This window comes from Trachypithecus francoisi, unplaced genomic scaffold, assembly GCF_009764315.1.
Source record: "Trachypithecus francoisi isolate TF-2019V2 unplaced genomic scaffold, Tfra_2.0 Lachesis_group13, whole genome shotgun sequence".
In the NCBI taxonomy this organism is placed as follows: domain Eukaryota; kingdom Metazoa; phylum Chordata; class Mammalia; order Primates; family Cercopithecidae; genus Trachypithecus; species Trachypithecus francoisi.
The window spans coordinates 82,852,495-82,873,636 of NW_022681458.1; the positions used below are offsets into that span (position 1 = coordinate 82,852,495).

General features: G+C 39.5%; 1 protein-coding gene across 1 annotated transcript in view; it reads left to right on the plus strand.

The window, feature by feature from the left end:
- Positions 1-21,142, plus strand: part of LY75 (lymphocyte antigen 75) — a 99,552-nt gene that overhangs the window by 14,897 nt on the left and 63,513 nt on the right. Inside the window, exons 5-13 of the mRNA XM_033231341.1 lie at positions 3,559-3,669; positions 6,862-7,002; positions 9,651-9,842; positions 10,724-10,881; positions 13,310-13,420; positions 13,963-14,051; positions 14,191-14,360; positions 15,757-15,956; positions 17,393-17,535. Coding sequence (XP_033087232.1) covers positions 3,559-3,669; positions 6,862-7,002; positions 9,651-9,842; positions 10,724-10,881; positions 13,310-13,420; positions 13,963-14,051; positions 14,191-14,360; positions 15,757-15,956; positions 17,393-17,535 — 1,315 coding nt within the window. The remainder of the gene's footprint in view (positions 1-3,558; positions 3,670-6,861; positions 7,003-9,650; positions 9,843-10,723; positions 10,882-13,309; positions 13,421-13,962; positions 14,052-14,190; positions 14,361-15,756; positions 15,957-17,392; positions 17,536-21,142) is intronic.

Here is a 21,142-nt window from a genome sequence, read left to right on the forward strand (position 1 = left end):
GGAAGGGTACAGTCCTCAGGGGCAAGGAGTGTTTTACTGAATCTTAAAGTGGGTTTAATAACATGGATACAGAGTAGATAGGACTTTGTTTTGTTTTGTTTGGGAGATGGTAGTTGTAATTTTTTAATTTTTAATTATGAAAACTTAAATTAATAGATAAGAATAAATAAAAACTTTAAAAGACCACTTATCCTTCCATAAGAATTTAAGGATCACCTTGTTAATTTCAGTAGCAAGCCCTATTGTAACTTTAATTGGAATCATATTGAATTATAGATTCATTAAAAAGGAATTGGCCGGGTGCAGCGGCTCACACCTGCAATGCCAGCACTTTGAAAGGTAAAAGCAGGAGGATTACTTGAAGCCAGGAGTTTGAAACCAGCCTGGGCAGCCAAGTGAGACCTAGTCTCTACCAAAAAAAAAAAAAAAATTTGGCTATTGGCATGTGCCTGTAGTCCCAGCTGCTCTGGAGGCTGAGGTAGAAGGATCGCTCGAGCCTAGGAGATTGAGGTTGCAGAGAGCTATGATGGCATCACTGCACTTCAGCCTGAGTGACAGAGCAAGACCTTGTCTTAAAAAATAAATAAATAAATAAATAAATAAAAGTATTGCTGTTTCAATATTATCTTCTCAACCATGAAAATGATATGCTTTTCTATTTATTTAGGACTTCTTTTATGTACTCAGTAAAATTCTATAACTCTTTCCAGAGTCTTGTATATCTTTCAAAAGAAACTATATAAAAAGAAATTTTAATATTATATTTAAAAATCAAGGAACCCAAGTTACTGAGTCCGTGATGAGTTATTCTTTGAATGAAAGACAAATAATTATAATATATGATAATGATGATGTGCCAGACAGACTACTAAATGCTTTTTATACATTATCTCATTTCATCCCCATCTAACTACCTTATGAGGTGGACATTATTGTTATCCTCATTTTGCTGATGAGGAATGCGAGGCTCAGAGAGGAAATATAACTTGTCCAAAGTCACCCACAAGTATTTATCAGAGCCTAAATTTGAATAGTCAGTTTGACTTGAAAACAAATTGCATCAGACATACAAATGGATTTACCTTTTATAAGACTGTAAGTTCTTTGCAGGCAGAAATGGGTCTCATGGGTTGTTTTTTACTTTTGCACAAAGCTGTAAGCTTTATTGCTATATAGTAAACAAGCATGTATTGTCTAAGAATTCAGATATATTCTGTCACATTATTTATAAAAACTGGAAATATTTAATAAATGCTTACTGTAAGTAAGCCCTACTTTCTCCAGATAAATCCATTAATCATTACTACAACCTCATCAAACAAATGGTTTATCACTAGATAAGGAAATTGATCCTTAGAAATAATATACCCAACAGCATACAGCTAAGAAGTATCAGATTGGGATTTGAATATCGACATATAGAATTGCAGAACCCTATTTATTTATTTGAAACAGGGTCTCAATACGTTGTCCAGGCTGGTGTGCAGTGGATATTCACAGATGTGATCAGAGTACGCTATAGCCAGAACTCCTGGGCTCAAGCGATCTTCCCACCTCAGTCTTCCAAGTAGCTAGGACTACAGGAGCACAGGATTATGCCCAGCTTACTTTTTTGTTAATACTACGTACCCCTCTTAGATATCTTTATCTCTTTTTATCATTAAAAGACCACAAGCCTTTTGTCATTCTTTTTGTTTACAGCTTTATTCAGACCTCGTTTCTTACTCGTAGCTTTACCCTTTTCCTGTATTGTTTGGCACTTGAATATTCAGATCTTTAGAATGAAAATCTGCCAAATAAGCCGAATGGGCTAGTGTTTGGCATTGGAGTTCTATTCCAGACCTCACTGAAGACTTACAAAAAATATTGTTGAGAATGAAAAGTGCCAATAAATTAAAGATTCCTAGAATATTGACATTTGGAAACTGGTGACTTCAATCAAGGAGAAAAGTGCCAAAGTGTGACAATCAACATCCTACTAAACAATCTAATGATGCATTTGGAGGAATAAATGTTGCATGATTCTTTATGCATCCGTTTTCTTTAATAACTAATGAAAGTAAGGTAATATGGTAAAGGGCCTTATTGCACCCTACTCCTGGCCAGACATGCCCCATATTTAATACATACCATTAATTGTAGAAGTATATCTGTTTCTAATGTTTCAAGTTCCTTTTCCAGTATGAAAGCTTCTTAGGCATATCAATATGCCTAATTATGACTATTGGTTTCCCAAGACCCAAGAAAACTATGTTTTAACCTCTAAAACTCACAATATCCAAATCTGGAAAAGAAATTTTTATTAAGTGCCCCTTTACTGAAAACTACCATGTGTAAATACTGATCTAGGAGTAGTGACTTCCTAAGCAGTATCGAGAATCGTTACCATCATTTGCACATTCTTTTTCCAATATACATGAACCCATACCAACATGATTGCATCCACTTTTTTGTGGGCATATGCACATTGAGTCACATATCAGAAATTGGCCTCACTACCTAAATTATATCTGCTTTCCAGCTATCTTTCTTTCTTTCTTTTCTTCTTTTTTTTTTTTTAGACCGAGTCTTGCTCTGTGCCTAGGATGGAGTGCAGTGGCGCGATCTTGGCTCACTGCAATCTCCGTCTCTTGGGTTCAAGCAATTCTCCTACCTCAGCCTCCTGAGTAGCTGGGATTACAGGCACACGCCACCATACCTGGCTAATTTTTGTGTTTTTAGTAGAGACGGGGTTTCACCATGTTGACCAGGCTGGTCTCAAACTGTTGACCTCAGGTGATCCACCCACCTTCTATCTTTCTTAATTGCTGATAGCATCTGGTCATCAAATAATAAATTTGAATGCTTTATCTCCATTGTACCACGTGTGTGTGTGCTTGTGTGTGTGTGCGTGTGTGTGTGTGTGTGACTCATTCTGTATCTCTAGTGTAAACTGGACCCTTTGGGACCTAGAGCCATGAGCCGTATATATATATATATATATTTCATTATCTATGAAACAGCTGCTCTACATATTTCTGATCCAGTCCCAGAAAAACTTGATCATTTGAGGGATGCATGTCTGTCTCCTTCTACTAGATTGAAATTCTCATGAGGGCAGGGACTTTGTCATTTCAATTTTTATATGCCTAGAACCTGGCAAATAATATGTGTGCCTAATAATTTAAATTGTCGGTCTAGAATCCAGTCAGATCTTCCAAATCTAGAAGTACAATGGAAACTGCTTTTGATAAGTCTTCTATGTTAATAAAAGAGGATTAAAAATAGATAATGAGACAGCTACTCTAAGAAGCTTCTGTTCTTACCTTAGATGAAAGGGAATTTGACAAGCTAATAGGAGAGAAGAATTGAATTAACTTATCAGCCTTTGGGTTTCTCAATAGTCTGAAGACTTTTGTCTATTAGCATTGCCTGCCTTTGATGCGTAGACAGCCTCCTACAGGGACTGCTGCCTTACAATCAAGGTGTGCACATTTGTTTGTTATTAGTAGAATAAGTCTAATTTAGATAATAACTTAGGCAACTTTGTCACTTTTTAAAATTTTTTAATTCTTACAGAAAAAGAAGGCATTGCTAAAATTTTCTGGATTGGTTTAAATCAGCTATACTCTGCTAGAGGCTGGGAATGGTCAGACCACAAACCATTAAACTTTCTCAACTGGGATCCAGGTAACTGCTCCTTCCCCACCCTGTCTGCACAGAACAAATCTTCAAAAAAGCAAAAGCTTCTCACTCACCAATAGCTTAGAAAAGTTTCACATCTTGGCAACTCTTACTATGGTTACCTCTCAGAAGAATGTTTTCTTCCTAAACCATTCTTAATTGTGGTACTGTTATTGCCAAGCTGAACCACACCATCCATGGACAACTGGGCATTTGAACCTTTAGACCTTTAGAACAGCCCTGCATTTTTATGTAAGAGCAGAAGGAGCTCCACCACATGGCCCAGGAGCCATTCTGTGTCCCTAAAGGACTTGGCATGGCTGTGACTCACCCATGCTGTGTTTCATCTGCAGCTTAACTCTAATATGGAAATAGCCCTTCATTTTCAAACTCCTGGGGTCTCTCCCCACTATAGCACCCAAGTACTGACAACATCATGGTTGTATTTTCTAATACAAATAAATACCTCAAAGAGAGTCTTTTAGGGAATAAAACAAACAAAATGCCATTTAGCCAAAAGACTTTCTCCCCAAAGGAAGGATTAGACAATTTTGAAAAATAAAATAAAATCTTAGACTTATAACAAATGTAGAACCTAAAGTTAACACTGATTTCAGTATAAAACTGCTCTGCACACATATAGGAAAACTGAGTTAAGAGCAATAAAATTCCAATTAGTCACTTTAGTTAATTTAGTTTGCTAAATTTCCTTATCAGCAAATGAAGTAATACTTTTATTATTTCAGTAAATAGAATCTTTAAAGATAATTTAATCTTTAAAACTCAAGGCCTTAATGGCATGACAATGACACATTAATATTTTTATTTTATGGAGTAGCAGATTAAGAGCTACTAACTGGGCCGGGCGCGGTGGCTCAAGCCTGTAATCCCAGCACTTTGGGAGGCTGAGACGGGTGGATCACGAGGTCAGGAGATCGAGACCATCCTGGCTAACACAGTGAAACCCCGTCTCTACTAAAAAATACAAAAAACTGGCCGGGCGCGGTGGCTCAAGCCTGTAATCCCAGCACTTTGGGAGGCCGAGACGGGCGGATCATGAGGTCAGGAGATCGAGACCATCCTGGCTAACACAGTGAACCCCGTCTCTACTAAAAAATACAAAAAACTAGCCGGGCGAGGTGGCGGGCGCCTGTAGTCCCAGCTACTCGGGAGGCTGAGGCAGGAGAATGGCGTAAACCCGGGAGGCGGAGCTTGCAGTGAGCTGAGATCCGGCCACTGCACTCCAGCCTGGGCAACAGAGCGAGACTCTGTCTCAAAAAAAAAAAAAAAAAATACAAAAAACTAGCGGGATGAGTTGGCGGGCGCCTGTAGTCCCAGCTACTCGGGAGGCTGAGGCAGGAGAATGGCGTAAACCCGGGAGGCGGAGCTTGCAGTGAGCTGAGATCCGGCCACTGCACTCCAGCCTGGGCGACAGAGCCAGACTCCTTCTCAAAAAAAAAAAAAGAGCTACTAACCATAGAATATGACCTGGAAGTCATTTAGGGAAAAAGTTTTGGTTTTAAGCACATAATTTTTTTTGGGGGGGGGGTCAAGTGTTTTATTTATTTTTATTTATTTATTTATTTATTTATTTATTTATTTATTATACTTTAAGTTCTAGGGTACATGTGCATAATGTGCAGGTTTGTTACATATGTATACTTGTGCCATGTTGGTGTGCTGCACCCATCAATTCGTCAGCACCCATCAACTCATCATTTACATCAGGTATAACTCCCAATGCAATCCCTCCCCCCTGCCCCCTCCCTGTGATAGGCCCCGGTGTGTGATGTTCCCCTTCCCGAGTCCAAGTGATCTCATTGTTCAGTTCCCACCTATGAGTGAGAACATGCAGTGTTTGGTTTTCTGTTCTTGTGATAGTTTGCTGAGAATGATGGTTTCCAGCTGCATCCATGTCCCTACAAAGGACACAAACTCATCCTTTTTTATGGCTGCATAGTATTCCATGATGTATATGTGCCACATTTTCTTAATCCAGTCTGTCACTGATGGACATTTGGGTTGATTCCAAGTCTTTGCTATTGTGAATAGTGCCGCAATAAACATACGTGTGCATGTGTCTTTATAGGAGGATGATTTATAATCCTTTGGGTATATACCCAATAATGGGAAAGAACAAAGCTGGAGGCATCACGATACCTGACTTCAAACTATACTACAAGGCTACAGTAACCAAAACAGCATGGTACTGGTACCAAAACAGAGATATAGACCAATGGAACAGAACAGGGTCCTCAGAAATAATACCACACATCTACAGCCATCTGATCTTTGATAAACCTGAGAAAAACAAGAAATGGGGAAAGGATTCCCTATTTAATAAATGGTGCTGGGAAAATTGGCTAGCCATAAGTAGAAAGCTGAAACTGGATCCTTTCCTTACTCCTTTTACGAAAATTAATTCAAGATGGATTAGAGACTTAAATGTTAGACCTAATACCATAAAAACCCTAGAAGAAAACCTAGGTAATACCATTCAGGACATAGGCATGGTCAAGGACTTCATGTCTAAAACACCAAAAGCAATGGCAACAAAAGCCAAAATTGAGAAATGGGATCTCATTAAACTAAAGAGCTTCTGCACAGCAAAAGAAACTACCATCAGAGTGAACAGGCAACCTACAGAATGGGAGAAAATTTTTGCAATCTACTCGTCAGACAAAGGGCTAATATCCAGAACCTACAAAGAACTCAAACAAATTTGCAAGAAAAAAACAACCCCATCAAAAAGTCGGCAAAGGATATGAACAGACATTTCTCAAAAGAAGACATGCATACAGCCAACAGACACATGAAAAAATGCTCATCATCACTCACCATCAGAGAAATGCAAATCAAAACCACAATGAGATACCATCTCACACCAGTTAGAATGGCAATCATTAAAAAGTCAGGAAACAACAGGTGTTGGAGAGGATGTGGAGAAATAGGAACACTTTTACACTGTTGGTGGGATTGTAAACTAGTTCAACCATTATGGAAAACAGTATTGCGATTCCTCAAAGATTTAAGCACATAATTATTCATTGAGGCTTATACATTTCAATTTAGCTAAGTTTTAACTATACTATGAGTTCCCATAAAAGCATAAAATTGGGAATAGAAATTATTCTTTCTGACCACCATCCTGGCCCTAACTTTCTCATTCTAATGCTTTGAAAAATGTTCCCTTTTAAGACAGGCCCAGTGCACCTACTATAGGTGGCTCCAGCTGCGCAAGAATGGATGCTGAGTCTGGTCTGTGGCAGAGCTTTTCTTGTGAAGCTCAACTGCCCTATGTCTGCAGGAAACCATTAAATAATACGGTGGAGTTAACAGGTATCTTTCTTACATGCTTATACAAATAGGTCTTAAAATCATAGTTTTGTGAAAACAAGTAAGTCTTTTCCGACATCCATTTCCACCTTTCCTTCTGATACTGATAGTACCGAAAAGTACTTGATTTTTAACCCTGTGGTTAGATGTTATGAACCATATATGAATAAAGCTTTGGTTGAGGTAATAAAGAATATTAAATAAAAGGATGTACATGCCCAGAAGAAGGCAGAGATATTCGAAATAGGAAATATACTTCTGTTCGTATGTGGCTCTTTTTTCTCCAGAGCAGTGGTTCTCCAGGGGTGGTCCCCAGACCAACAGCATCAGCATCACCTCTTCCTGTTAGAAATGCAAGCTCTCAGGACCCACCACGGATTTGCTACATCAGAAACTAGAGGATGGGGTCCAGCAATCTGTGTTTTAAGAAGCTCTCCACGTGGTTCTGATGCATATTCAAGTCTGAGAACCACTACTGTGCATGTCTCCGTAATAAGGCAAAAATGGACACAGGAGTAATCCCAGGCTTCTTCACCCTGTGCCCCACAGCACCCGGCCCTCTTCTGTCCTTCTCTGCCAGGCAGGTCTTTGCATTGAAAACTCAAGTGAAAAAGGAGAGGTGCAGAGGGACAAAATGTGTACAATGAGGGGGTTTTTCCAGGGAGTTTGGGGATGAAAGAGACTTAAGAACAGCTGAAGTTTTTGAGGAGTGGAAAGGTGCGAAGAGTTTTTGAAAGAATGGAGAAGAGGAGTGCCTTGACTGTCAAGCACAGGGCCTGATGTATACCTGGTATTTAATTACATCCTCACCAAATGAGAGAAACTAATACTCAAAACTGGAGGGGTGTGTTAGTCCATTTTCATGCTACTGATAAAGACATACCCAAGACTGGGAAGAAAAAGAGGTTTAATGGACTTACAGTCTCACATGATTGGGGAGGCCTCACAATCATGGCAGAAGGCAAGGAGGAGCAAGTCACATCTCACATGGATGGTGGTGAGCAAAGAAAGAGAGCTTGTGCAGGGAAACTCCCCCTTATAAGACCACCAGATCTCGTGAGACTTACTCACTATCACGAGAACAGCACGGGAGAGACCTGCCCCCATGATTCAATTACCTTTCACCAGGTCCCTCCCATAACACATGGGAATTTAAGGTGAGATTTGGATGAGGATACAGCCCGTATCAAGGGGAAAGGATGATTTTTAAATGTCCTGCTTTAAAAGGAACTATGAGTGAAGGGAATAAAGCATCCAAATGTCTTGTCATCTAAAAAGGAGCATAGAGCAATTTTTAAGGAAAAACTAGATTTAAAATAAAGAATGTAAGGGGATATTTTAAGATAATAGGGGAAATGAACATTTGTCTTCCAAGTTGATTCAAACTGCATTTAGTCCATACAACAAAAGGCATAATAGAAAAGCCAGCACAAATGAAAATAAGCTAGAGCAATTGATGATAGATTAAGTAAATATCTCACAGTAGCAATTATTAAGTAAATCATGATGTTTCCACATGATTGAATAATATGCATTTACTAAAATAACTGTGCCAGCAGGAAAATACAAAGAACAAAACCAAATGATATTCCTACCTATCATTTTAATCTTGTAAAAATATATATTCATTGAGACAAAGACTAGAATATGAAAATGATTGCATTAAGTTCCATTGTGGGTGATATTTTTCCTCTGTTCCTTTATCATAATTATAAAATATAACAATAATACTATTTCAGAATATTAAAGTTAATTGTGTTATCTTGCAAGTGTAAGAGGCTAGCTGAATCTGAATCACTTTATCCTTCAGTAAGAAAACAAACTGTCCACATTTTTGAGATGCTGTGCTTTCTTACAACAGATATTCCAAATGGTTCTGAATCAGTGAAGTCTGAGTAACCAACTCACTTTCTGGTTTTGTTAACAGGGGTAGAAGTATTCTGTAGGGTTTTATACTTCATTCATTTTTTCTAATCTGGAAAGATTAGACCTCCAATTGTGAGCTTTATCATGGTCAAAACAGAATCACTAATTCCATGAGGTCCATCTGTCTAACAGAGGGGAGGAAAGAAGTACAGGGGTAACCTTTGCCCTTTCCCTCCATTGCTGCCATCTCTTGGATGCGAAGTGTATAAATGTCTTATTCTGTCCCTTAAATCTCTGCCTGTCCTTTTTTCAACAGTGAGCATTAATCTACATCCCCTTGCTAAGCTGACCATACAAGAAAACGAGGTTTGCCCTCTTATAATCTTCTCAAGGACAGAGACTGGAGGGAAACCTAACAAATTCCATACCCAGGAAAAGATTTGTCAGAAACTGACCTAAGGCACTTCTTTCTACTGTCTACTTGGACTAAGGGCAATTTCTCCCTTGATTGTGTCTAAACCCTTTAATAGTCTGTGCTCAGCCGTATAGCACATTGAAGCACGTTAAAGTCACATCATTTTCTGAATCCCAGTGGGAATTCCTACGATGCCATATATACCTCATTTATGTGGTAGGCACCGCATGAATTCATGTCACTGTAGCATCTGACATCACATTCCCCAGTTTTCCAGGACCCTCATTATTCAAGAAAAAATAATTTGCAATGTTATTGATTCAAAATAGATGTATCTTTACTGGAATATAAATAGCTGCTTTTCTCCCAGATGTCTGGACATACTCAGATACCCGCTGTGATGCAGGCTGGCTGCCAAATAATGGATTTTGCTATCTACTGGTAAATGAAAGTAATTCCTGGGATAAGGCACATGCGAAATGCAAAGACTTCAGTAGTGACCTAATCAGCATTCATTCTTTAGCAGATGTGGAGGTGGTGGTCACAAAACTCCATAAAGAGGGTAAGTTTTAAAAAATATCCTATTTGAAAGGCTTAAGGCATTTTAAAGTATCCCTGGTTTTAGACTCTTGGGAATGAAAAGCTTACAGTCTGATCCCACAGGTCAGGACTGTCAGATAGGATTGTCTCTGGTGATGGAACTGTTCTACAATTAGCACTGTCTAGTATGGTGGCCACTAGCCATATGCAGCTTTTGAGCAGTTGGCATGTAGCTAGGGCAACTGAGAAACTGAATTATTACTTTTATTTCATTTTAATTAATTTAAGTGGCCACATGTGCCTAGTGCAACCAATTTGACAGTACTACCATTGATTGAATAATCTCCCTCTTCTCATGAGCTAAATTTTATTTAAGTTGCTCAGAAAACTTAAGTGATAATTACTTCACTTTTGTAATTACTTGAAAGCAAAATACTGGTAAAGGAAAATATACTAGACTGACAGTAGTATGATCTCTTCCTAGAATTCACTAATAATAGCTAAGAGTAGGTACCTACTCAGTGCCAGCCTGGTGCTCCTTGTTTCACTTGTGAAGGCAGCAGAGTCATACCAGGGCAGCAGTGGACAGTATTTCTGTTCAAACTGGGATATGTATGATTGTATTTATAGAATTTCATTCATCCCACAAAGCAAAGTTTATCTACGCCAGATATCAGGAACACCCAGCCTGCCGATGTTCTACCTGTGTACTTTACTGGCACAAGTGACTTAAAAAGCCTTCATTACCCAACCTGTCTGTCTTATCAACGTACTAATAACCAAATTAAGAGTACTACAAAGGCTCTTAAAACTCTGTATCAGAATGTAAAAATTCGTATAACAATATAAATATTAAAGTATGTAATTGAGCAAAATCAAAGAAATAAAACATTTTTCTTTTAGATGCCAAAGAAGAAGTATGGATAGGCCTTAAAAACATAAATATACCAACTTTATTTCGGTGGTCAGATGGTACTGAAGTTACTCTAACATATTGGGATGAGAATGAGCCAAATGTTCCCTACAATAAGACGCCTAACTGTGTTTCCTACTTAGGAGAGGTAGGAAACCTCCTATGGTTTCTTTATATTCTTATTGTTTTACTTAATGATAATATTAAGATTTCTTTGGTTGGGAAGTTTGTGTATAAGCTGGAAAAGAAAAGGTAAGAGCCCTCTGGATCAGGGTACAGGGCCACGGACCATTACCTGTTAAGAATTGGGTCGCACAGCAGGAGGTGAGTGGTGGGTACGCAAACATTACTACCCGAGCTCCGCCTCCTGTAAGATCGGCAGCACCATTAGATTCTCATAGGAGGGCGAATCCTATTATGAACTGCACATGCAAAGGATCTAGGTTGCACTTCCTTGTGGAACAGTTTCATCCCAAAACTATCCTCTTCGCCACCCTCTGTGGAAAAAATTGTCTTCCACAAAACTGGTCCGTGGTGCCAAAGGTTGGCAAAAAATAATCTCAAGTCTAGATTGTCTTTCTGGTAGTTACTTTAAAAAGGTAAATAAAAGCAATTACTAAATAAGCAACCTACATCCTATCTGAGAGCATCTTTTCTGGTCTGAAACAGATACAGAGAATCCCTTTAGAACTCAGATTCTTGTGCCAGACTGATTCTAGCAACCTGCTTTCTCTCAGGACCAGGGCCTCCACCCACCTTTCTGCCATCAATGTAATATTTGGCAGATAACCACAATTTAACCTGAAAAATCCCATCTTCCAAATTCATGTTTAGATTGTTTTATATCGATACTACTTTGAAAAGTGAAAAAATGATTTTATTTAAAAACTAGGCCTAGCCAGGCGCGGTGGCTCAAGCCTGTAATCCCAGCACTTTGGGAGGCCGAGACGGGCAGATCATGAGGTCAGGAGATCGAGACCATACTGGCTAACACGGTGAAACCCCGTCTCTACTAAAAAATACAAAAAACTAGCCAGGCGAGGTGGCGGGCGCCTATAGTCCTAGCTACTCAGAAGGCTGAGGCAGGAGAATGGCATAAACCTGGGAGGCGGAGCTTGCAGCGAGCTGAGATCCGATCACTGCACTCCAGCCCGGGGCGACAGAGCGAGACTCTGTCTCAAAAAAAAAATAAAAATAAAAATAAAAAATAAAAAAATAAAAAATAAAAAAAAAATAAAAACTAGGCCTAACATCTTTCAGAAACCATCTTACTCCTATAGAATGCTCAGCCTTAATAATCCAAAATAGGCTGTGTCTTGAGCAGAAAAGATATTTGTACCTCTATGTTTTGTTTGTATCACTTTCCCGTGGACTCCTAATTGGTTATGAAAGTGACTGTGTCACTCAGATATCTAAAGAGACTTAAGTGGGAGCAATAAATATTATGTGTATTTAAAAGAAATTTAGAAAGGTGTCACATTCGAAGCTCTATTCAAAATGATACCCAACATGTCTTTAGAAGAACATCAGAAATGGAAAGGGGTTCCCATGGGCAAGAGTGAACTGATGACATACCTAGACAGCATTCCAACGTCCAAAACTGACCCTTATCACAATCGTTTTATTAAAATTTAATTCGAAGAAAGCAAAGTGACTTAGTCAATTAAGCAAATTAATGTTAAGTAGCATATTTGAAAGAGAGAATTTTGGCCGAGCGCGGTGGCTCAAGCCTGTAATCCCAGCACTTTGGGAGGCCAAGACGGGCGGATCACGAGGTCAGGAGATGGAGACCATCCTGGCTAACACGGTGAAACCCCGTCTCTACTAAAAAAAAAATACAAAAAACTAGCCGGGCAAGGTGGCGGGCGCCTGTAGTCCCAGCTACTCGGGAGGCTGAGGCAGGAGAATGGCGTGAACCCGGGAGGCGGAGCTTGCAGTGAGCCGAGATCCGGCCACTGCACTCCAGCCCCGGCGACAGAGTGAGACTCCATCTCAAAAAAAAAAAAAAACAAAAAGAAAGAAAGAGAGAATTTTGAAGTCCAGGCTGAGGTAGAGTTGAAAGAAACTTTTGACCTAGAATTCGTGGAGAATAGCTATTTTAGCCACCATCATCATTTTACACGTGAGGAAACAGAAAGGGAGGTTGATGATGTGCCTAAAAGTTTCAAACTTTGGCTGTGCCATAGGGAAGAAGACTAGAATGCTGCAACTGTGGGCTGAATTCTTCTCTCTTCAGCTTTTATACTAAGTGTCCTTTGATGGTTTTATTGCTACTCTTATAAGAAAATGAAATTTATCCACAATGTGACCTGGAGGTGATGCTGAGGTAACTGGTTGTGAGCCATCACTTTGCAGCCCTGTTGAGTAGCATTTTCTAGGAGTGTGTTCTCACATTTGATAATTCATTTATATTAATTCTCTCTCTCTCTCTCTCTCTCTCTCTCTCTCTCTTTCTCTCCCTCTCCCTCTCCCTCTCTTCCTCTCTCCCTCTTTCTCTCGTAGTTTTTGTGAGTTCAGTTTTGAATATGCGGTAAATAATTTCCTTTCCAAGCAAATGTTTTTGTCTCCTTTCAAAGCTAGGTCAGTGGAAAGTCCAATCATGTGAGGAGAAACTAAAATATGTATGCAAGAGAAAGGGAGAAAAACTGAACGACGCAAGTTCTGATAAGATGTGTCCTCCAAATGAGGTAGGTGAAATCCCTATGTAAATTTTCTCAAGCAGTGTTACAACTTCTTGATTAGAAATGGTAGCTGAGACTTAAATAATTCAGACTTACAAAATTGAGGAAACTACTAGTTTCTGTTCATTTATGTTAGAACAAGCCAGAAGGCAGTGAGTTATAGCATATTGCTTCTTACAGAAGCAGAAATTGAAAAATTTCTATAAATATTTGTAGAATTACTATCCTCAAGGCTGATGTCTTTACTTCCCCCACTAATATTATCAATATTCAAAAATAATTCATCCAGTGAATATTATACTCTTATGAAGAGCCAGCCTCCAAGAATAAAGAGAATTAACCCATACGTTTTGTCTGACACAGGCTCACAGTCTGTGGAAGTTATCTGTGAAATTGCATCCCACGCCCATCACATGTGTGAATTCAATAGCCATGTCCTCAATTTCCACATGTTCTAAGATGCTATCAATGTAACAGAAACATGCTTGCCAGACGGGGACACCATCAAGTCTGGAAAACAGTTTGACAGTATTTTTCCTCTGATTTAGGGCTGGAAGAGACATGGAGAAACCTGTTACAAGATTTACGAGGATGAGGTCCCTTTTGGAACAAACTGCAATCTGACTATCACTAGCAGGTGTGACCATCAGTCAACTTGTACTCAGAAACTTTCAACTCTGAGTTCTTTTGCTAAACAGTCTTCATAAGAAAAAGGTGCATCTTCAAATAGAGTCAATCATTGTGAAACACTTGCCAATTTGATTCTCCTTTTGTAGATTTGAACAAGAATACCTAAATGATTTGATGAAAAAGTATGATAAATCTCTAAGAAAATACTTCTGGACTGGCCTGAGAGATGTAAATTCTCGTGGAGAGTATAATTGGGCAACTGTTGGTGGAACAAGGTGGTCTGTAACCTTTTCCAACTGGAATTTTCTTGAGCCAGGTGAGTGTCTTAATCTTTTTTTATATATATACTTTAAATTCTAGGGTACATGTGCACAACATGCAGGTTTGTTACATGTGTATACATGTACCATGTTAGTGTGCTGCACTAAAGTAGCAGTATACTGTGACTGGTGAAAGGCAGCACTCCTCTCAAAGGTGTTCCTCACTTACTTTTGAAATGTGAGGAACGTGATGATCTTCAGGATTGGAGGCTATCTATGGAAACATACATAGAAGCAGTGGCTGTGTCTTCCCTATTATGTCCTTGAGAATAATCCAGTGAAAGAAGTTCAAAAACGTAGTTCTCCCAAACTACCATCTAATGGCTCAGAGCTAGAAGCACCAGTGTGAGTTTTGTTTTTTTTTTTTTTTGAGGCGGAGTCTCGCTCTGTCGCCTGGGCTGGAGTGCAGTGGCCTGATCTCAGCTCACTGCAAGCTCCGCCTCCCGGGTTTACGCCATTCTTCTGCCTCAGCCTCCTGAGTAGCTGGGACTACAGGCGCCCGCCACCTCGCCCGGCTAGTTTTTTATATTTTTTAGTAGAGACGGGGTTTCACCGTGTTAGCCAGGATGGTCTCGATCTCCTGACCTCGTGATCCGCCCGTCTTGGCCTCCCAAAGTGCTGGGATTACAGGCTTGAGCCACCGCACCCGGCACCAGTGTGAGTTTTAAAAATCTTTTCTGTGATAGAATCTCGAAGCGCCCATGTGAGGCTCTTTACATTTTCATCTCTCTGCTTCCTAACCTTTTATCGAAACTGAATGTGTTTTCTTCCATTATTCTCAATGGGTAAGAATTATGGAGGCTATCTTGCATTATTTATTTTAATACTGTTTCATACTTTTAATACTGTTATGAATACATAAAATTATGACTGTCATAAAATAAACAGTAAACAAATGTATGTTATCACATACCTCCTTCTATATTATACCAGCTTTTCCTTTGGATCAGAATCTGGGAGAGTTGTGTTTTGAGGTTTACTAGGTTGCTTAAAAACTGCTCAAAGTTGTTAAGCTAATTTGAACCACTATCCTAAGCAGCAATAGTATTTAGGGTACAGCTCTAGAAACAGACCACCTGGGCACAAATCCTGGGGGCAACCACTTACTAATTCTATGACCTTGAACAAGTCACTTAATTCTCACTGTACCTCAAATTATGACAATAGAATCCCCCCATATGTTTGTTGTGAGGATTAATCTTTTTCGAAAAGTACTTTACAAATAGTAAACACCTATCATTATTATTCTGAACAACACATTTCTTTCCTCTCTTTGTTCCGTGTCTTTTTATTCTCTCTCCCCAACTTGGCTGAAATAAAGAGTAGGAACACTAGAAGATGTTTGAACTTTAGCATTTTAATTGTTAATTGAGCTTTCCACTTCAATCCCAGCTTCCCCAGGTGGCTGCGTGGCTATGTCTACTGGAAAGTCTCTTGGAAAGTGGGAGGTGAAGGACTGCAGAAACTTCAAAGCACTTTCAATTTGCAAGAAAATGAGTGGACCCCTTGAGCCTGAAGAAGCAGCCCCTAAGCCTGATGACCCCTGTCCTGAAGGCTGGCAGAGTTTCCCCACAAGTCTTTCTTGTTATAAGGTAAAGTGACATTCTCATTCTATCCTTCAATGAAGTTATTTTTCCACTATCCTAGTTCATGTCCTTGTACAAATTATGCTCTTCTCGATAGTCCTATGTAACCTAACTAAAGTGCTCTGGAGCACAGAGTCCTTGGCAGGGCATTGCTGAACCTCTGGCATAAGGTGGCTCAGCCCCACACCCTGCATGTGTCCTGCCCAAAAAGGCAGGCCCAAGAACTGGCTCCTTCCCAAAGTCTTTTTTTCCCAGTAAGTTGGTATACTATATGCCACACTGCCGCTCTGCCTATGATCCTCATATTCCTCTAATTCTTGTTGTCAAATTGATAGCTCCTGCACTGTTTATAGTGTAAAAACTTATATATACATATATATTTATATTTATATATTTGGGTCTGCATCAGTCAGCTAGTCCCATAAACAAACCATTAGATGCCACCCCAAAATTCGGTGGCTATGACAACAAACATATAGCCTCACATTCTCACAGATCTCTAGGCCATCTAGGGTTTGACTGATCTAGTTTGGTGACCTCTGCTCCCAACTTCAGGTCAGCTGTGCTGGGCTCCAGCCCTTCATTCTAGGGCTCAGGCTGAAAGGGCAACAGTTTGCAGGGGTTGGTTGTTCTCATGGTATATCACTGGAGCCCAAGAAGGCAAGCCAACCATATAAGCACATTTCAGGCCTCTGCTCACTTTACCTCCACTAATATCCCATCAACACAGTAAGTCTTATGGCCAAGCCCCATGCCAAGGGACAAAGAAGTATACTCCACCCACGAGGGGGTTGTGGCAAGACCATCTAATTATATTACAAGGAACTGAAAAATTGGGACAAATGTAAATTGGCCTGTCATTGTGTCATCATCTCTTCTTCCTCCTCCTCCTCTTCTTCTTTCTTTTTCTCCTTTCTTCTTTTGAAACAGCCCAAGTTCCAGGTTTACTTTTGCCACTTTCTGTCAATGTTCACACACCAGTGCAGACTGCTCTTTGGTTGTACCTCGTCAGAACATAGTTCTATTTTTGTGTAGGTCACAGTGTCTTATATTCAAAATTTCTATTGTTAGCACATTTCTTTGCCAAAGCCTACTCCCAAAGCATGTGTATGTATCCTTTAGAGCCTTGCCTACTGGTTCATTTTATCTTTCAAGGTCCTAGGAATACGGGAGAACATGGATCTTGTTGGACTAGTTCCCCAGCCTGGCTGAGGAAGGCCATCCATCTGACCACAGGGACTGGCATCTGTGCTGGCCCTCAGTTGAACTGGCACTTTCAGCCGGACCAGTCTGTGTCTCAGTATCTGTGCATTTACCTGAGCCTTCATGACACCTTTCAGAATTCATTTCAGGGGCCCACACAGATGACAGTAATTGACTTTAACACTGTGAAATACTTTAAGATTATACCAGAAAACAAATTAACGTTATATTTTGCTAAGGTATTCCATGCAGAAAGAATTGTGAGAAAGAGGAACTGGGAAGAAGCTGAACGATTCTGCCAAGCCCTTGGAGCACACCTTTCTAGCTTCAGCCGTGTGGATGAAATAAAGGAATTTCTTCACTTTTTAACAGACCAGTTCAGGTAATGCTTTTAGAATGAGAATTTCTCTGCTGAATTTGATGTCCTCTAGATATTCAAAATTGGCATGTTCTTACCCTCTCTCCCTGTTGGAAAAAAAAATGGACATGTTTTATTATCTGAAAGGTCATTTGTTGCTTAGCAGTCAGGCAAACATCAAGCACTCTTAATGTGCAGACACTATGAGGAATCTAAAGATGAATGAGATGTATTCCCTACCCTTTGTTTAATAAAGTCCAACAGCAATGTATGGCAGAAAATCTAGAACATAGGCAAGGAAGGGCCTCGGGAATTCAGAGGAGGGAGGGAGTATTTCCGGGAGTATAATCAGGAAAAATGTCATAAAGAAGGCTGATTCTTGGAAGGTAGGTATTATTTCAAAAGGCAAGATAGGAGAAGGAGAAGGAGCCAGAAAAAAATCAGAACATAAGCAAAGGAACTGAGACCAGAATGTACAGATATGGTCAAGGAGAAATGAGTCATACAAATTAGCTAGAAAATGGGATTTGGATATGAAATTGGAATGTCCTTGTTTGCCAGGGAAGGAGTTTGATCTTAAGTCATTAAACACAACCAAACAAAAAACAAAAACAAGGTGCCTGTGTGTGTATTTATATCTATACACACTCACATATACATGCATATATACATATATATACAGAGAGGAAGGAGTTTCACCATGTTGGCCAGGCTCGTCTCGAACTTCTGACCTTAGGTGATCCGCCCACCTCAGCCTCCCAAAGTACTGGGATTGAAGGCATGAGCCACCAGCCCATCCCATTTTCAGTCTTGATTAAGTGTGAGTCTGCAAATTTGTTCAATAATAAAGTCTGTGCTTTTGAAAGAGACTTAAAACAAAACTTGCCAATTAGTACTTATCCAGCTCTAAAACTATAATGTTCTTTTCCTGGGAGGAAGGGGGTCACAAAATACTACAAAATTGTGAAATTCTAATAAAAATCCTTTAAAAATTAAATTTTTAAAAAAAATTTTTAATTTTAAAAATTAAAGCAACTAGCAACATTTTCATTGTGCAACAAATAAGTTAGTACTGAGTAGCTGGTGGCCTCCAGAAATGGGGCCTGACTCTCCGATTTGCCATGGTCTCTAATTTATTACTTCTTGTCCCCACTTCCTTTGCTTATGTTATATGCTTGTCTCATATGTACTCAAATAGCAATTGAATTAATAATCACAAGTCATGTGATCATCTTAATAGGTGCTGAAAATGCATCTGGTAAAATCCACTATTCGTTCCTGGTTTAATACGTAAATATACACTTATATTTAATAAATATAACTAATATATAAATTCTTATTAGAATAGAAGAATAGCTCAAATTAATAGCCATATCACACTTAATGATGAAGCATTGTTAAGTGCATTTCCCTGAAAGTCTGAAAAAGGTAAGGATCCCTATATCATCACTATTGTTAATCTTGGTTTGAAATTCATCTCATGCACATTAAGATAAAAACAATAATGTGTAAATGTTTATATATATTAAGCAGAGGAAAAGATAAATTATCAAAGAGTAAAGCATATATTATTTACACTTAAAACTAGACTGCAAAAATATATCAAAAAGGGTAATGGCTATTATATCTCTAGGAAGTAAGATTTTGAGCGATTTTTAAAGTCTTTTCTTTGAGCTGGGTGTGGTGGCTTATACCTGTAATCCCAGCACTTTGAGGACCTGAGGTGAGAGGATTACTTGAAACCAGGAGTTCGAGACCAGCCTGGGCAGCATAGGGAGACCCTGTCTCTATAAAAAACAAACAAACAAACAAAAAACCCAAAAGATTAACTGGGCATGGTGGCACACATCTGTAGTCCTGGTTACTCAGGAGGCTGAGTCAGGAGGATCACTTGAGCCCAGGAGTTCAAGGATACAGTAAGACAAGATAGTGCCACTGCACTCCAGCTTGGGCAACAGAGTGAGATGCTGTCTCTAAAAAATAAATGAGTAAAATATTTTCTTTGGAAATTTCCATATTTTCCAGGTTTGCTTTTTGTTTTGTTTTGTTTTGTTTTTTGAGACAGGGTCTTGTTTTGTCACTCAAGTCCAGTGGCGTGATTACAGCTTACTGCAGCCTCAACCTCCCAGACTCAGGTAATCCCCCTACTTCAGCCTCCCAAGTAGCTGGGACTACAGTCACATGCCACAACACCCAGCTGATGTTTGTATTTTTTTTGTAGAAACAGGTTTTTCCATGTTGCTCAGGCTAATCTCAGATTCCTGGGCTCAAGTGATTCACCTTCCTTGGCCTCCCAAGGTGCTGGGATCACAGATGTGAGCCACAGTGCCTGGCCCAGATTTGCTCTAATATAGTTTCTGCTGTGTTTTTCTCATTAGAGAATGTAGTTTCACTACAGTGTACTGGGAACCTAATGTAAAATACAATACCTGTGTTCCATAAATATTTATTTATTAAGCATCTGTGTAGAATCTCAGGTATTCTAGACATCATTGTCTAGTGTTAGAAATTAATATACAAAATTTCACTGCAAACTGGCCCAAGGTAATTTGTATATACTAAATACCAACTCTCGGGTTCTTTTTGAGGTGAGTGTTAGCTATTCCCTCAACCTTGAGAATAGATTATAACAAATACAAAATTCAGACCAAAATTTTCCATACACACAGACATTTGCTATGCAAACATTCATTGAAGCAGACACAAAACATTTTATACAACCTGTTTTGTAAGCTTGACAACATCCCAGCATTCTGTCCTTTTTGGTGTTTTAATTATCACCTTGCACAGGTGTACTTGAGCAGATGTGGCAGCATTCTGTTCCTATTGTAGTGAGTATCAGGCCGTCACAATCACAGGACCCAATGACTGGATGTGGGATTGTTTAGAATCAAGCCCTACTAAGATACAGGCTGTGGCCTCACAAAATTCTAATACATTCTTGAGAAGTGTGAGAGTTTCTCTAAATATTTTAGCTAATCCCCGCATCTCAAATAACTTATATTTCACCAATGAGAGCCCAATCCTACCATCATGCCGATGAACAAGCTTCTGATTTCAGCGACATTAACCCAGTTCTCACATTCACTCTGCTCATGACCAAAGCTTCCAGTGTGACTTTGGTGATCATGGAAGTCCTCATGGTGGCCACCTCTGGAGCATGGCCTTTCTTTTTTTTTTTTTTTAATTGTACTTTAGGTTCTAGGGTACATGTGCACAATGTGCAGGTTTGTTACATATGTATACATGTGCCATTTGGTTTGTTGCACCCATTAGCTCATCATTTACATTAGGTATTTCTCCTAATGCTATCCCTCCCCCATCCCTCTGCCCCATGACAGGTCACGGTGTGTGATATTCCCCACACTGTGTCCAAGTGTTCTCATTGTTCAGTTCCCACCTATGAGTGAGAACATGCAGTGTTTGGTTTTCTGTCCTTGTGATAGTTTGCTCAGAATGATGGTTTCCAACTTCATCCATGTCCCTACAAAGGACATGAACTCGCCGGGCGCGGTGGCTCAAGCCTGTAATCCCAGCACTTTGGGAGGCCGAGACGGGCGGATCACGAGGTCAGGAGATCGAGACCATCCTGGCTAACACGGGGAAACCCCGTCTCTACTAAAAAATACAA